This window comes from Manihot esculenta, chromosome 7 (genome assembly GCF_001659605.2).
Source record: "Manihot esculenta cultivar AM560-2 chromosome 7, M.esculenta_v8, whole genome shotgun sequence".
Classification (NCBI taxonomy): Eukaryota; Viridiplantae; Streptophyta; class Magnoliopsida; order Malpighiales; family Euphorbiaceae; genus Manihot; species Manihot esculenta.
Genome location: NC_035167.2, coordinates 3,837,149 through 3,855,360, shown reverse-complemented (window position 1 = coordinate 3,855,360; position 18,212 = coordinate 3,837,149). Strand labels below are relative to the sequence as shown.

The 18,212-nt window shown below is 31.4% G+C and overlaps 2 protein-coding genes across 3 annotated transcripts; both read right to left on the bottom strand.

The window, feature by feature from the left end:
• Window positions 1–3,243: 3,243 nt before the first annotated feature.
• Window positions 3,244–3,639, bottom strand: LOC110618691 (merozoite surface protein CMZ-8). Its single transcript, XM_021761908.2, has one exon. The coding sequence runs from the start codon at window positions 3,637–3,639 to the stop codon at window positions 3,244–3,246; it is 396 nt and encodes a 131-aa protein (XP_021617600.1).
• A 5,770-nt stretch (window positions 3,640–9,409) lies between these two features.
• On the bottom strand, window positions 9,410–14,708 carry LOC110619359 (bifunctional riboflavin biosynthesis protein RIBA 1, chloroplastic). 2 transcript variants are annotated; one of them, XM_021762759.2, is made up of 7 exons: window positions 14,433–14,708; window positions 13,359–13,758; window positions 13,028–13,249; window positions 12,185–12,507; window positions 11,743–11,872; window positions 10,684–10,980; window positions 9,410–10,115 (listed from the first exon to the last, which is right to left on the bottom strand). In XM_021762759.2, the coding sequence occupies exons 1-7, from the start codon at window positions 14,495–14,497 to the stop codon at window positions 9,846–9,848; spliced, it is 1,707 nt and encodes a 568-aa protein (XP_021618451.1). In that variant the 5' UTR covers window positions 14,498–14,708; the 3' UTR covers window positions 9,410–9,845. The 2 variants fall into 2 exon arrangements, with proteins under 2 accessions (XP_021618451.1, XP_043814432.1); XM_043958497.1 differs by having other exon boundaries at window positions 14,429–14,695.
• Window positions 14,709–18,212: the final 3,504 nt, after the last annotated feature.

The following is an 18,212-nucleotide window of genomic DNA, read 5'->3' as shown; positions in this document are numbered from 1 at the left end:
ACGTTTACTTCCATCTTTATTTTTTTAAGTATTTGTAGGATCGATACTCGACCAAAAATGGACATAACCCGAACTCTCATTCAGCTATTTTCTTAGACTAATCACCAAATAAAACTTAAATAACTTGGATAATTATATTAATGGGACAAACACCCGGTCAAGTGACTGGCGGTTACTCGCCTTGTGGTCTTAGCATAAAATACCTTAAAAATTTAATTAATGGTACTAACACCTGGTCAAATGCCTAGCGGTTACTTGCCTTATGGTCTTGGCATAAAACGCCTTAGAAATTTAATTAATAGGACTAACACCCGGTCAAGTGTATGGCGGTTACCCACCTTGTGTATTATCCCTAAATAGTGCTTAATCGTCGACTTTAAATTTTGGCAAACCATCATTCCTTATAGCTGAATAACACACAATATATGAAAAAAAATACTTCGTTAATATTTATTAATAAAACGTGCATAAATTACAAATATTCCAAAATGAAGAATAACTCGGCCGTTTAACTTGGTCAACTTATAAGCCCCAGAGCAAATAACCTTTGAGACTCTAAATACTTATTTTCAATTTTCACCCAACTTATTAGACCCGACACTATCGCTTGTTACATCAGTCCTTATTCTCTAAATCTCCTACATTAAAGACTCGGAGTTTGACTCTAGTGTTGAACATCTGGGACATTTTACTCTTGTAGGCCGCCATTCTAATCGCAATTTGCTCTCGTAACAACTCGGCTTAGTCAAGGTTGAATTGCATCTTCTCGGGGTCCTCTGAGGACTCGGCGTACTGAGTCCTGAAATTACTTACTTGGACCTCCATAGGAATTAATTCTTCAGCCCCATATACCAGTGAGAACGAGATTTCTCCTGTAGTTGCTCTTGGAGTTATTCTATATGCATAGAGGATATGGGTTAGCTCCTCGAGCCAATTGCCTTTGGCTTTGTCGAGCCTTTTCTTCAAATCTTATAGAATTGTCCTATTTGTAATCTCAATCATGCAATTAGTTTGAGGAAAGAATGCTGAGCTAAATCTTAGGTCAATTTTTCATTTCCTGTACAAGTCTTTAAACTTGAAACTCGCAAACTGAGTCACATTATCAGTGATAACTACCTTAGAGATTCTGAAATGGGTGAATTTACTGACTAAGGAGATTGTCTATTGCGTGGTGATGGACTAGACTGCTTTTGCCTTGGCCCACTTGCTGAAATGGTTAACTGTCACAATCACGAACTTCCTTGACCTTGTTGCTTTTGGAAATAGGCTAAAGATGTCTTGCCTCCATTGAAAAAAAAGGGCCAGGGCTTCCAATTGCTGCTTGCAGTTCACCGAGGGTTCAAGGAATGTTTGCATGCACTTGACACCATCAGCACTTCTGGACAAGTTCCTTTACATCCTGCACTACCTTTAGTGAGTAATATCCTTGTCTGAGTGCCTTCCAAGTGATCGTCCAAGCTCCTAATGGCTTCCGCAATCTCCTTTCATAGATATCTCTGAGAATACTCCGACCATCATCCTTTGTTACGCACCGTAACCACGATTGTATTAACGATCTTCTGTACAACCAACCATTTATTAGTGCATATCTAGAGAACCTTTTTATTATCTGTTTGGCCGATACTTCATCCATTGGCAACTCGTCCTCGATCAGCAATCTGTACACCGGAGTCATCTACGATTCTCCCTCCTTGATGGATAGAGACTCATCTTCATTGGTTACTAGAGTGGGTAGTACTTCGAATTGGAATGACTGAGTAGTGTTGCTCGCCTACCGCTACCATTTTTGCCAACTGATCAGTTTTTTTCCTAGCCACTTGGCGAAGTTGACATTCGCCTTGCCTCTCCTTGATCCTCGTCCTTAAAGACTGGATTTTCTCTTCATATTTGATGAGATTTGGATCCCAAACTTTGAACTGTCACTGATTAATAACTAGTTGTGCGTCACTAAAAATAACAGATTTATATATATATATTTCTACCATAATCCTTAGTGTCATGATTATGGTCTCGTACTCGGCTACATTGTTGGTGGTATGAAAGCGAGTTTTGCTGCATACCGAAATTTTATTCCTGACTGACTTTGTAGAAGGATTCTAATTACAGAATCCTTGACTCCATAGGCACTATCTTCCTATACCTTTCATTTTTTTGACCAGCGGTTCAGAAATCTCCAGCCTGGGATTTTATTGCATTTTTAGGTTATTTTTACAATAAAATCAACTATTGCATGGAGTTTTATAGTATTTCTATTCTAGAACATAGCTAATGTCATATGCTGATAGCATCATCGTCTCTCTGAAAATGAGAGTGGCAGTTTTGACTGCCGAAAATGAGAGTGACTAATTAATTTGCAAAAAAAAAGTAAGGTAGTTGGGTCATATGATACCCGACTTGAACTAATTTTCTTGGAAGGACGAATGTATTAGAATGAGTATAGACATTGTTACAATGCCCATTTTCCGTGTGAAACTTCCGTAACTGTTATGGTTTCGTCACTTTACACAGCAGCACACAATACATTTGGTATACATATTATATCATATCAATTATATTTATTTTTTTTAAAAAAAAATATCTCACTAATTATTATTTTTTATAATTATTTTTTAAATAATTTCTAATTAATAATTGTTTATTAAATAAGTATTAAAATTTTTTTAAAAATATAATTAAAAAATTATTAAAATTACAATACACTTTGTGCAGGTATTATATCGTATTAATTATATTTAATTTTAAAAAAAATCTAATTAATTATTATTTTTAATAATCTCTCATTAATAATTGTTTATTATATAAGTATTTTAAAATTTAAGAAAAATATAATTGAAAATTTATTAAAATTTATTATTTAAAAAAAATAAAGTGAAAAAAAATTACAGAACACATATAGAGTAATTAATAAGCATTGTTTATGGCATAAATTTTTATAATTCCAAACATTTTTTAATCAATAATATAAATTAAAGAAACAGTCTTTAGCAAAATTACTGCTCCACTCGCCCTTTTTTCTCCTTACTCGCTCTGTAAAACACAGCAGAAAAAAACATATCGGAGTTTTCTTATTTGAAGGAAAGAGGAATATAATTAATTTTTTTATTAAAATTCAATAAAAGAAATATAATATTAACGCTATGAATAATACAAAAGAATAGTTGAATAATTAAACAAAAACATTAAAAAAAACGCAGAAACGCACAAGTAAACCTATAAAGTAACATCCATCCATATTAATTCACTCTACAACACCATAACGGCAGTGAATGCAACGACAGCCAGGGAACCAGCAATCGTAAATCTATTTAATCCGACACCGTTTTCCGCTGGAGCAGGAGCTTCTGATGGTGTGCCAGATATAGAGGAAGGAGGGAAAGCACTTGTACCAGGAGCAGGAGAGGACAAAGACGGAGGAGGAGAAGGAGGAGAGGTAATAGTAGCTGGTGAAGGTGCATTTGCCGATGGAGCCTTCAATGGAGAAGGCGCAGATACTGGTGACGTTGGAGAAGATGCAGGTGATGGAGTCGCTACCGGCGATTTAGACGGGGAAGCTACTGGTGATGATGCAGGTGACTGTGCCACGGAGGTTCCGACGAGCACCACCATTAGAATCAAGAACGCTAACCTTGAACAAGCCATAGCAATTTCTTTTCTTCCTCAATGAGGCCGGAAAACACAGAGAACAAGAGAGATGGAAAAGTAGCCGAGTAAATAGAGAGAACAGAGTATGAAAAGAAAATGTGATGGGAGAGGGTATATATAGCCGTCTCGGTGTGAGGGGGTTTCGATCAAATCAAGAGCCGTTAGATTTTCCGTATCTTTAAAACGAAGTTTGAGAAAAATAAACGGTTCAGATTACGTGATGGAAAAGATCAGATGAACAGATTGATTTTGTTTGTGAAATCATGATAGTGGGGGCCAGGTAAGGCAAGAAGACACGGTTTTCCACGGCTGGTGGGGTCGCGGCGTGCTTAAAGCACTAAGATACTGCTGTCAATTAACTAAAGCCGTACACGTGTTTTGTAATTTGAAAAGTGGAAGGAAGGAAAACCGTTGAGATCGGCTTTGCTTATCTTCTGTGCAACGGTCAGAGGAATGGAAAGCGAAGCGTTTGGATTCGGAGGATATGGTGTGAAAATCCGCAGGAGTCAAAGGTCAAAAAAAGGGAAAGAAAAAGATTAACGCGTCTAATTATCTTTGGAAATTGATCTGGCAATTTCTTCTTCCAGCTCAGCTGGATTTTGTATGAGTTGCACAGTGATATAATCTTTGTACTTTAATTTTTTAAAAAAAATACAATGAAATATTTATTTTTTATTTATATTATAAAACTCTTTTTTATTTTTCAATGGTTTCAAAATTATTAATTATTATTTATTTTTTAAATTATAAAAATTGAATATTATAATCTTATTTAATTTTAATTTATTTTTAAAAAAAATTTTAAAATATTTTTTGTATTTAATAAAATTTAATGTATTTATATGATATAAATGAAAATTAATAAAAAAATTATATTTTTTAATATTTATAAAAAAATAAAAATTATAATATGAAAAAAATCTTTTTTTTAATTAATTTAATATTTATTCATGTTGGTCCACTAAAATTTTATTAAGGTATATCATTAAATTATTCTTAAAATTAATGAATTACTTTTTATAATATATATTAAAAATTAATAAATTTGTTAAGAGCATTTTTAGATATAGGTTTTGGCAGCGGATAGAAGTTTCATACTCGATGACTGCTTTATATTCACTGGTAAAAGTATTAGCTAATTGTTGCTTAATTGATAAAGCCTTATGAACTACTGCAATATAAAAAGTTGAAAAATTAGAGTGGTTCGGTTCGTCGTTAGCTGCTGACGTTTCAAGATAAAACAAAAACACTTTACCTTTTTTCATTATATATATATATATATTTTTTTTGCCAGTAAGGTAACCATGTATTTCATGGCTACTAGAAGCAGCAAAATGTACTGCAATAATTCCGCTAATTGATATAACTCATATAATTATCAATTAAGAGGCAGTGAATTTCAAAGTCTAAGTTTAGCAATCACATCTATAGAGTAATTAGTCTGTTTGGAAATATATGGTGGAAGAAAATATGTTGAAAATGAGAGGAGGCATCTAATATAAAAACTATTATAGCACGAATACTCCATAAAAAAAAATTAGATTACATAGTTCGAAAAACGTCACACAAAATAACTGTATCAGATTCACACACAATGAACGAAAAATCAGCTGCCAATACTAAATTAACTGTTGCCAACACCGCTCATGCCTCTTTTGCTATAGCAGATGAACATCAAACTTGTATAGTAATTTTATGTACAATTTTTTTTTCCATCTGAATTAACTAACGCAATAGCAACAGGTAAAAAACTGATCTCTCTATACCAGATCACAATTGAGCTAGATGTTTTTCTTAAAAAGAAGGCTCCAAGTAATGACAGAAAAGGACCTAGATGATTGAGGATAAAGAAATCAATAAAAAATCTACTCTATTATAGCTACCTGAGATTAATGGAAATACGCTGTGACGTAGCAATAGGGTCAAGTTATATCATATTAAAAATACCTTTATTCATTTTTTTCCACATATACTAAAGGTGAGTGTGATTAAGGTGAATAATAAAGAGTCATCTAATTCTGACTTAAACCTATCTCATAAAGTATTCCACCATAATATGAAACTAGAAAAGCCAATTGGGTTAGGAGTGTAATCACAGGGACTAAATAGCCAAATTGCTTGAGCATATGGACACAAAAAAAACATACTCCAAAGTTTTAGGTCATGACTAATAAATAGGATACAAAAGATTATGCAATACACTGCGATTGACCAAATTAATAGAAACTAGTAAAGCATTATGAAGAAGTAGCTAGAGGAAAATTTTCAATTTAGGAGACACTTGAAGAGACCATACACTCTGCCAGTTAGCCAATTGTATGCTAGAAGAAGCCTTCAATATTGTTTTGCTAAACAAGCAAGGTTAAAATTTTCAAAGTTTCCAAAACCTAAACCACCTGAATACTTAGAATGACAATAATTACCCAACTGACCCAACTAATCTTTTTGAATTCCTTATTTCTACTCCACCAGAAATTCGATAATAAACTATTAAGTTTAGCAAAAAATTATTTAGGATATTGAAAATTTGCCATAAAGTATACAGGAATAGAAGATAACACTGACCGAGTCATTGTGGTACGACTAGCCTGAGAGAGCAGCTTTTATTTCCAAGCCTGAGTCTTAGACCAGATTCTATCTTTCACTGCTGCTAATGCTTATTGTCGAGATCATCCTAAAAGCACAAGTAGCTCTAAATATTTATTAGAGAAAGCAGTTCTTGCATATGAAACTTATAAATAAGTTCATGCTTTAGAGCAAAAGGTATATGTTCCTAAAAAGGATATGAGACTTTTGAAAATTAATTGATTGAGCGGGGGCCATAATATAATACTGAAGAAGTCACAACAAATTATCTGTTTCTTGCCTTGTAGCACGAGTAAACAACAAAGTATCATCTGCAAATAAAATATCAACAATTATTGGAGCATACTGTGACACCTTAATACCTTGAATTAAGCCCTTACTATGAGCATCCGACAATAGATAAGAAAGCACTTAAGTAACAGACAAAAAAAGAAAAGAAATAAGGAGACAACGGATCCTTCTGCTTGAGACTCCAAAAAGGGCAAAAAGGGAATAGAGTGCACACCATTAATAAGAATAGAAACCAGATGCAAAAAACCCCAATCAAATTGTACATGTCTACCTTGAGAGCTATAGTATGAAGATGACTACTTCTAAGTCTTCAAATAATGAAAAACCTTATGTGCAATTACAATGTTGTTCTATCTGGAAATGAGTGAATGTATCCATGGTTTGAGCCTGTTGACCACTGTTTTAGAAGTGATTTTATAAGCAAAGTTGCACAAATTGATAGGACGAAATTGATGAATGTCAACAGGATTACAACACTTTGAAATAAGAATAACATTGGTAAGATCGAGCTCCTTCAACAGATAGCCAGAAGCATAAAAACTATGAACAACATGACATAATGATAGTCTCACTGTGTCCCAATTATGCTGATAGAACAAACCTCAAAAACCATAAGGCCCTGAAGTTTTGTCTGCACCTAACTAAAACACTACGGCCTTTATCTCCGCATTAGAAAGAGGTGCTAGCAAAGCCTCATTGAGTTCTAGTGTGATTAAAGAAGGTATCACTGTAAGAACCTAATCACAACTATGTAATGGAGGTGCACTATAAAGATATTTAAAGAAACTCCTAATCAAAGAAGTAATACCGAAGACACTTTCTATCCATTCACCTGAAGTAGATTGAAGGTAAATAATTCGATTTTGTTATCACCTTTGGATAGCTGATAGATGAAAAAATTGTATATTTCTATCCCTCTTTTGTAATGATTACACACGAGATCTTTATCTCTAATGTGCCCCGTCTCACTGCCTTAAATCATGAAGCTTGACCTTTAACTGAGGCTCAACAACACCACTATGGAAATCAAAAGGTCTAGCAAACAATTCTTCCAATTATCGTTGGATTTGTTGCATTCAACTAAAATCTCCCATAAATATGATTTTATGCCGCTGACTGAGATAAGATCGGCAAGGTTGTAGTTTACGCATAAAGGAAAACATTGTTGAGCTACGACAAGGGGCAGCCAAGCACATTGAACCACCGTTGCACATTCAGGATGCTTCACCTACTTGGCCTCGAATAGAAATAAAAACTTGCGCTTACTAGGACAAGAATTGAGCAACAAAATAAGAGGGCGATATTCAGACTTTAGCAGAGATTTATGAATAATTTGAGCCCTTGAAATGAGTTCTTGCCACTCAATGGATACTAAGGCACGATCCAAACATTATGAAAAGCTTGGTCTCTAAAACGTTTGTGAAACCAAGTATAAGCATAACATTTTCATGGCAATTCCATCAATGCACATGAGTGAATAAAATTGTGAAAACCTTCCACTTGTGAAAATTGTATCTCACAACCCCTTATTTTGTCCTCTTGAATTTGAATAGCATTGAAATTACCAATACAATATCATAGAATATTCTATGGTACACGAATGCATTTTAAATCAGTCCATAAGACCTTATTGCTCCTATCAGAGTAAACATACACAAAAGTTATTTGCCATTCCAATGTAGTATTAGCAAGCTCTATATAATAATTCACAAAATGTTGCATAACAAGTCGTGGTTCTAACATTACAGAATCATTCCACCACAAAGACAGGCCTCTTGTTTTTCCAGATAGATTGACAAAAACTGAAAAAGAATATCTACACTGTCATCGCAAACGTTGCACATATTTACATTGATTTTTAGTCTTTATAATAAAAACTATAGATGGTTTATATTTACATAAAAACTCTTTTAGAGATTTAATTATCAGGGATTGTCCAATACCTTGACAGTTTCAAATGAAAATATCATGATAATAATAATAACACTAGGCAAGCCCACTTAACTTCAAAAGAACATCCAAATAACACCTTACATATGCTGTCAAGAAACTAAAAATCTTTAGTGAGGACATAGCAAGGAAGACATGCAGGTGAGAATGGGTGGGGTTCACCAAAATCCATGCATAGCATTCAGTGCTCAGGCTTGCACCGTCTCCACCGAATATGCTTCTCTGCGTAGCACCAATTCCACTTCACAAATGCTCCACCACCACTTTTCATCAAGCAAACTGCGTCCCTTGTTAATTAAATAACACCAATTCCCGTCTCTAATACTTTACATGGAAGAAACATGGTACTTGGCTCTCCACTCTCCAACAGCAACAAACTCACAAAGCATGACAGTTCCATGAATATGAATTAACTACTATCAATTATCAACAATAACTAAACTATTGATGTATCTAATAATAAAACCAAACAAATCGTAATATTATTTTAATAAGAGAAGTGACCAACAATTTAATAGAGAGAAAGAAAATAATAACAATTAAAAATATTTTTCATAACAACCAGGAGCATAATTTCATCGTTAATTTCTTTACATAGATTTTCTGAATCTCTCATAGTTCTTAGAGAGAATTTCTCTCGATCTTTCTCTCTTTGGCTTTCTTCAGTAGCCACTCTCAGAAGCGTCGATTATATTTTTAGATTTTTTTCTGTATATGTGCTCTTATAATTATCAGATTTTTTTATTAACCAACTTTATGTGGAATTATTTCAATAATTACCATTTTCCTCTAATCCTTTTATGTGGTAAACTAAGTTGGCATAAAAAAAATTGAGATGCAAATAGCAATGCTCAGTTCATTCCTTCACTTCAAAACTTGATATGCAATCAAGAGGAAAAAAATATATAATAAAATTTATTTATTTATTTATTTTCCAATGTAAAAAAGGATATTTTTATTCCATTAACTTGAAATCATACATATAAAAATTTGAAATGTCAAATTCATAGCTAATTGTTTGTCAATCAGCAAACAATACAGAACCAGCAGCCACTTCTACAGTGGCCAGGATATAAAAATACAACAAGAGATCAGAAACACTGGATTTGCATCAATGGGATTTCTCATTTCTAGTTTACACCTTCAAGAAGAAAAATGAAAGAATAGCTCATCAGTGCAGGGCACTCAACAAATCTTTCAGCATAATTTTTCTCCCTAAACAAGAGATCATAGTTATGAGTTTCTCACTAGAGTATGATAAAAGAATTTGAATTCATCTCCATGATCAATCCAATTAATAATTTTCCCATTCTGTCATGTTAAAGAGCTTAGATCTCACAGGTGACTAATGGATGTCTGAAGCCGGAGCAGATCGCTCAACGGCTAGAAGTAGCATCTGTTGCAGTGTCGACGCTAGGTTTACCATTGCTGCCGGTAAGATGGGTCAAGTGATCGTTGAATTCTACTCCATAGATATGACCCATTTTCGCACGTTTAGTCTCGAGGTACCTCTTGTTTTCCATTGTGATGGTAGTTAATAGAGGAACCCTACCTATAACAGTCAATCCATAGCCCTTGAGCCCAATGTACTTTGCAGGGTTGTTCGTCATCAGCTTCATTGTTCGGACACCCAAATCCTGTAATATCTGCAATGAAAATGCAACAAGTTCAACATAAAAATTGCCTCCAGAACTACAGGAGTGGATTTTTTTTCTCTAAAAAACCACTGTTATCTGCAGAATGAACATAGAATCAAGTAGAAAGTTCCAAGCTTTTAGATCTGGCTCAAAGTTTATTGAACCAAAAAAGAAATTCAAAATTGGAACTTTGGTCAGCATGCTCCAATATTCATATGGTTTTTTCATCATTAGATCAATCAAGCAATGGTTGAATGAATCCATATAAGAACATTCATCCAATTGAATTTCAGTAATGCAATGATTTATACCGTCTAGCAAATTAAACCAATGATCATGATTTTGTTAAACATGTGTCATTTTATAATTTGGAAGGCCATGATTAATGTAAAATGAAGCATAAATATTGTTTCCTCTTGTTACAAAATTTGTTTTACCTCTAGGTTGATAAGAGTAAATGGCTAAAGAGATGTATCAAATCGAGCCATTCCAAATGCCCACTCGAGTAGGATGATACTTCATTTTGATTTGTGATGAGTAAATAACATCAAAAGGACATACTATACTAGGAAATTACCTGGGCACCAATGCCATATTCACGTGAGTCAACAGGCAGTCCCAGATCTTCATTCGCTTCAACTGTATCACGACCAGCATCCTGTAGGTTGTATGCGCGAAGCTTATGGCCCAAACCAATGCCTCTTCCTTCATGGCCACGAAGGTATATCAGCACGCCCCTTCCAGCATCCTCAATCTGCTGCATTGCAAGTGCCAACTGGTTCCCACAGTCGCATCTGGCAGAACCAAATATATCTCCTGTGAGGCATTCTGAGTGCACCCTCACGAGAATATCCTGTCCATCTCCAATCTCACCCTGTTTGGAAAACAAAGTTGCTCACAAGTAAGAATCACTCAGTTTAAACAGAATATAATAAGAAGTGATGCGTGTTTGCATTTGAACTGTGAAGTAAAAGTACAAGACTGAATTCCCACCAAGCTTTTATGTTGACTTACATTTCAATTCTTACATGGGCACATTATCTAGTAATTACCATTCAATATTTTGAATTAATCGTAATATTAGTCAAGATTAATTGTTTGTATGAGCGTAAAATAGATAATCAAATGCACAAAATTATTCTCAGTGCTAACTTTTCTCATTCAAAGGGAGAAAAAAAGAGTGAAAAGAAAATGGTGAACTTTATTTTTAAGCTCTCATTCCACAGACAAACACGTAAGTTCCAACAAGCAAATGAACAGCTCAAAGAGAATGAAATAAATAGCTTGTAAAAATCCCACCATTCTTCTCCAACCTAAGGCACTAAACAATTCCAATGGGATTTCAAGCCATTTTTCTTCTTCCTCTCCCTCTCCCCCACTTTCATTCCTTCATTTTCCCCTTCCTTTTTTGGGTGGAGGTTTATTTTCCATATGATTGATATGCCATTTCGGTCTGATTCTCATAGGAGCAACATTCATTTTAGAGGTACCAGTTCTATACAACACAAAAGCAATTATGATAAAAAAAATTCTAAAGTTTAAGCAGTTTGGTAACTTAATTTACTCTACACTAATTTTCAATAAGATCCAAAAGAATTTGAAATTGCTTGAGCATCAAATAATAAGCATTGCTTACCTTAACCATTGCAATATGTTCAATGCCATCTAATATTGATCTATAACAGTAAGCTGTAAATGGACCCCACATTGTTGGTATCCGAGCAGCAGAAGATCGATCTACTAATTTCTCTCTCTTCCTTCTATACCTGCCAATTATGATCCATTACTTGTTAATGAGACTATGATGATAAGTTCTGCTCTCAATGAAGATGGAACATAAAGAATGCAATATAGCAGGAGGTTGCAAGGATCAATGAGCTGCTAAATTTACGATATTTCATCTGCCAACTCAAAATGATAGTTGGAGTATGCAGAATTTGAGGTTAATAAGAACATGAAAATATTTTATTAAAATAGTTAGCAGATGAAGAAAGCAAAAATTGATGAAGCTACTTAGCTTCAGGTTCCTTTTGAAATAAGTAAAAATTAAAGATCCTAAAAAAGCAGGAAATACTTACCTGATTAAATCAGCAATAGATATAATTTTCAAATTTTCCTGCTGTGCAAATTGACGAAGCTTTGGCAATCTAGCCATAGAGCCATCATCATCTACAATCTCACATAGAACTCCAACGGGTTCCAATCCAGCTAGAACAGCAAGATCAACAGAAGCTTCTGTATGTCCAGCTCTTTTCAGAACGCCACCCTCCCTATACCTCAACGGAAAAATATGGCCTGGTCGATTGAAGTCCTCGGGTTTTGAATCTCTGTTTGCAAGAGCTAACACTGTTGTTGCCCTGTCATGAGCTGAAACTCCTGTGGTTGTACCATGTTTTGCATCCTACAAAAGATTTACAGAGGCAAAAATCCCAACATCAGAACTATTTTGTTATAGAAGTACATGAATGCGTATGATGAATGCATAATTGTTTACATCTGGAAAAAAACTAAAAGATAAAGACCGTAAACCCTCTCTTCACAAGATCCGAAGGAACATTCACTAACTAAGTGTGTTTTTTGCAATAAAAAGTGCTCACGTAATAGAAGTTTTAATCATGCAGTTCTAATGGTTTGTAATAAATATGTTCTTGCCTGAAAAATGATTGAAGATAAATTTAATGCTTTTCTTTGAATAATGAAGTTACTTCTTTATCTGAAAGAGAGAACATCAACCTACTAAAAAGCCAATTATATGATACAACATGGTTAGGTACTCTGTTAACTCTCCAAATGTGAGAAGTAGCATGAAATGGCCTATCACGAATCAGAAACTTTCTTATTTCTAATGAATGCTAATTGACCAGAGAATGCAATTATTCCAAATCTAAAATCTCAAATAAAAAAGGGAAAAAGGTATATACCACAGTCACTGTGAATGCAGTACAGAGTTTTTCATCATTTGCATTTTGGGTAACCATCAAAGGGAGTTGCAACCTGTCAAGATATTCCCCAGCCATGCTCACACAAACAATTCCAGTACCATGCTTCACAATAAAAGCCATAGCTTCAGGTGTTGCCAACTGTGCTGCCATGATAAGGTCACCTTCATTTTCTCTGTCTTCATCATCTACAACCACTACCATCTGAAATGAAAAATGTAATCAGCAATGAAGCAATGAGAAATATTTTAAAGTAGTCATGCAGTAATGGCTGAAAATGCTGCCATGAATTACGACATGGGAAAACAAATACCTTTCCTTGACGAATATCTTCAATGGCCTCAGGTATGGAGGAAAAACCTTCTGTGGGGCGATCCAAATCGAACTCGTCATCATCGATGGGGAAACCACTAGAGATCGGAGCAGTATCAGCCACAAGGGTTCCAAATGCTATTGCACCAGGCTGTAATTTAATTTCAACGGGTTTGTTATCAATGAAAGTCCTCTTTGCTGCAGCATTATTGCCATTGGAATAGGATAACAGGTCACCTTCATCAGATACTACTGCTGCTTTAAGTTTGCCAACACCCTTAATACCAAAAGGGGATTTTGTGCCATCAATGCAGATGGAATTGGAATTCAACATGCACCCATTTGTGGAAAATGAATTCACACCATGTAATCCATTGAAAAATTTGAAGTTCCTCCGTGCCCTATGTAAAAAGGAAGGGGTAAAAAAACATTTTATTGTCTAAAATAATAAACAATAGGAGAAGGAATCTAGTAGCAGTTGTAGAACAAAATTCATGAAGCTAAGCTAAATCAGTTGACCATAATTCTCACAGGAACATACATATATGATATATCAACAATCTTTTTTCAAAAACTAAATCAAATTTGCGAGAACAAAAACTATTATCAATGATGAAGTCACAAGATAAGTGCAAATACTTGGAGGATTGATTGTTTTCCAAACTGTTCATAAAATAAATAATTTTAGCCATTGCCAACCAAAACAGGAACAGCTCGTTGCTTGAGCAAAATATCAAGCAAGCTCCGTTCATATCCTTTCTAGAAATTCTTCTTCTAAAGTAAACTTCATGAAAATGTTTAATCTAATAAAACACACCATGAGGTAACAAAAGCTAAGCTGATCCAACAATACTAAATTTGATGACCATTGACCATTCATCATCACAGAAGAACGAATGAATCAAAGAAAGAAACCATTGACTGGAAATTAACGAATAGGGAAATCAAAGAAAGAAAAGAAAATTGAAAATTTTATCCAATAACATGAAAACCCAAAAGCGTTATAACATGTTAAACAATCAAAATTTCAACAAAATAACGAAAAAGAGGAAAATAGGAACAAAATAGAACTCACTGGGTACTGGGGAGAGCTGTTCTAGCAGTTGTTGAAGGGCAAGAAGGGACATTGATAGAAGCCATTTCTTGGTTAAGGCCTCTGCAAGAAGAGTTCAAATCTGATACTTTTGAATCTGAAGACCAAATAGGAGTCTTGCGTGTGTATTTATAAAGGTCTCAGGGTGGGGAAGAGGAGGCAAAATTGAAGGCGAGAAGAGACGATGAAACAACGGAGAATTTGCACGAGCTGATGGCTGCTCTTACCCACGGGTGACGTCGGAGTGTTTCACCAACCAGATAAGTAATTTATTTGGCCTTTTTTTTTTAGGAAACAGTTGTCTAGATGTACCATTAGGTGTCTCTGGACATCTTCCCATGCTGTCTTTTGTAGGAAAACGTTAATTATTTGGAAAAAAATTATTTTTAATCCTCAAAATTTTCTTTATTTTTAAAAAATAATTTTAATGATTTTTTCTTTCAATGATTTTAGGAGTTCGAGAACTTTGTAGAGTTCTTTGTTAGGAAAAAAAAATAATAAAGAAAAAACAGAAAAAATTTTATTCACGTACCATTTCATCTATTCGATTTAAAATTAAATTGAATTAAATAAATTAAAAATTAAAATTTTAATATTTATAAAAATTAAATCAAATTAATTTTTATTAGAAATTAAATTAAATCGAATCAATTTTGATTTGATTCGATTTAATCGATTTCGATTTTTAATAAATTTTTTATTTTTTACTCTTTATTTTTCATATTTTAAAATTTAATTAAAATATTTTAATTTTAATATAATTTAATTTCTCTATATTATTAAAAATAATATATTATTATCACTAATCGATTCAGTTTGATTTTTTTAATTTTTTTCTCATCAAAATCGAATCGAACCGAAATAACTGAAATTTTTAAAATTAAAAATCAAACCAAACCGAATTGAATAAAAAAATCGAACTGAATTTTAAAATTAATTCAGTTCGATCGAATTTTTTATTTGAACCGAATACTGTCCACCCTATTCATACCACAAATAATAAAATAAAATTTTAAAAGTAAATAAGATAATAATTTTATTTTAAATATTTCAAATATAAAAACCTCTTTAAAAAAATATAAAAAATTTTTAAAAAATACAACCTAAATTTTAAAAGATATTTTAAAAATTAAATCAAACCAGCCGTTTAAATTAAATTTTAATATTCTTATTGAACATATTAAAAAGTTCAGTCTATGAGACGGAGTTTGGTTTCTTAAAAATAATAATAATAAATTAAATTAAATTAATCAACCATTTAAATTAAATTTCAACATTCTTAGGGGAGAAGGACTTTTTTTTTTTCTTTAGTTAAAAAATTGTGTTTGGTTACTAAGAAAATAGATGGGAGGATTTGTATTTGGCTAAAAATTTATTATTAAGAATATTATGGATATCCTACAGTTAGATAACGAAAAGTTGACAAATTTTTGTGAAAGGTTTAAATATTAAATTAATCAAAATTTATAAACTAAAGCATTCGATTCAAAAATAACGTGATATATTTATTAATTATAATAAAATTTAGAAATTAAAATATAGCATTTTCCTAATAATATTTATTTTACCTTATAGAAAATTGCTATATGCATAAAAGAGCTAGAGGCAAATCACCTAAAAACAGAAAGCATAACTTCAAAGGAAGGGAAATTTCTAAACTTACATATCCGATAGAGTATTATTAATTTTAATTTAAATTTAAATTTTATTTATGATTTTAGTTAATATATTATTTATCTATAACTTTTCAAATTTTAATTTAATACTATAATTATATTTGTGATAAAATTAAAAATATTTAATTTTATTATTAAAATTTAAAATTTTAACTTTAAAATAAATTTATGTAAACTTTTAAATTTTTTAATCTAATAAATTTGATTAGAATTAAAGTCGAAGTTAGAGTAATTCATTTTTTAAATATTATAAATAAAAAATTATATAATAATTATTGAATATCATATCGGTTGTGGAAAGGAGTAATGTGTCATTTATATGGAGTATGGACACTTTTTAAATTAAGTTTAGTGTGAGTTAGGTTTAATCCAAATTTAATATGTTATCAGAGTTTTTCATTCGATTTTGGACTTTTCATAAATATATCACGCATAAATCTAATTCTGATTGTGAGGGGTGTGTTGAATTCCTTCTGAATAATTTACTCCTTGTAATTCTTTCTCTTTAGACCTGATTCAAATTTAATAATAATTAATTTAATGCCAATCAAATTAGCCTAATTGATAGGATTTTTCATGTTTAAGTAGTGGCATAAATTTTTCTCTCTAAAAACAATAAGAGATATATGGGAAAAGCAAGGTGGGTAGGATTAACTACCAATTTTGTTTGAAGACAAAAAACACGTGATAATTGAGTGGTGACCATGATACGCTTTCCCTTCAACAAGGCCCACTGCCATCTCACGCATGTTATCTTGTTCCTTTTCTATACATAAAACGGAAAATCCGTCGATATTTGAATTAAATTCATTACGTGTAATTAATAATCACTAAACAACAACGAGAATTATGATGTGTGGTTTAATATTTTTGTTCAATAGTTTAATTTTTATAAATAAAATAAATAATTATTAAAAATATTTTATTTTTAAAAAGTAGTTAACTCATACAAAAATAAAATGTGATAATTTTATTTTTTAAATTTAAATTTTAAATATAAAATATTTTTTAAAAAAATATTTTCAAAATAATATCAGATATTTTCAAAATAATATTATTTAATATTTTGGGTCTTTAAATAAAATTTATATCAGAAAATTATTTATAATAGTAGAAATAACAAATAATAAAAAAAAGCAACAAATTACCCTAATTATGATATTATTATTATTGCCAACATCTCATAAATTTTTAACTTTTTATTTTTCACTTAAATCAAGAAAAGATCATTATTTTAATTAAAGGATAAATTTTTTTCATTAATTTTCTAATTATATTCATTTTTAATATAAGATAAAAACATTAAACCTTATTAAACAATAAAATCATTATTTTTAATATATAATTTAAAATTTCAATTTAGAAAAATAAATAAAAGATTGTATTGAAAATAAAAAAAGTAAATAGGATGATAATAGTATATGTTGTAAATAATAAAAATAAGAGATAATTACTATTTAGTTTTTTAGTATAAAAAATATCATTAATTACACATTAAAATGAGTTTAAATTATTAAAAAATTTATTAATTAATTTTTTCATTAATTTTAATTATTAAATATTAATAAAAATTTAAAATGTTATTAATTGGATGAACTAATTAATTTAAAATTTATAAAATTAAGAGACCAATTAATGAATTTTATTCATACTACAGAGACTAAATAATAAAATATTTAACGTTTAAAATTAATAAAAAATTAATTAATAGATTTTTAATATTTCAAAATATTTTAATAAATTTTTAAAAATAATAAATTAATTTATGAGTTTCACTGAATTTAAAGGATTAAATAGTTATTTTTTAAAAAACTAACAATATTTTAAAAATCTAAAAATAAAAATAAACAGATGAATAAAATTTGAATGGTTAAATTATTTTAATTTTAATATTAAATTTTAACATAATAATTATTTTATTAATATAATAAATTTTAAAAATTAAATTATTTATTATTAAAAGGCAGAACTAAATTCTTCGTTTTATCAAATCTTTACCCATATATATATACATATCGGCCAATGAGAGGAGAGGGGTGAGATAAGTATGTGACAAGCAGGTGACGAAAATAAGCAGAGGATAAAA

Coding starts and splice junctions, on each gene's coding strand:
- LOC110618691 (XM_021761908.2), bottom strand. CDS start 3,639: ATGGCTTGTTCAAGGTTAGCGTTCTTGATTCTAATGGTGGTGCTCGTC.
- LOC110619359 (XM_021762759.2), bottom strand. CDS start 14,497: ATGGCTTCTATCAATGTCCCTTCTTGCCCTTCAACAACTGCTAGAACA. Junction 13,250..13,358: donor AAGATATTCGTCAAGGAAAG/GTATTTGTTTTC, acceptor TTTTCATTTCAG/ATGGTAGTGGTTGTAGATGA. Junction 11,873..12,184: donor TCTATTGCTGATTTAATCAG/GTAAGTATTTCC, acceptor CATAATTGGCAG/GTATAGAAGGAAGAGAGAGA.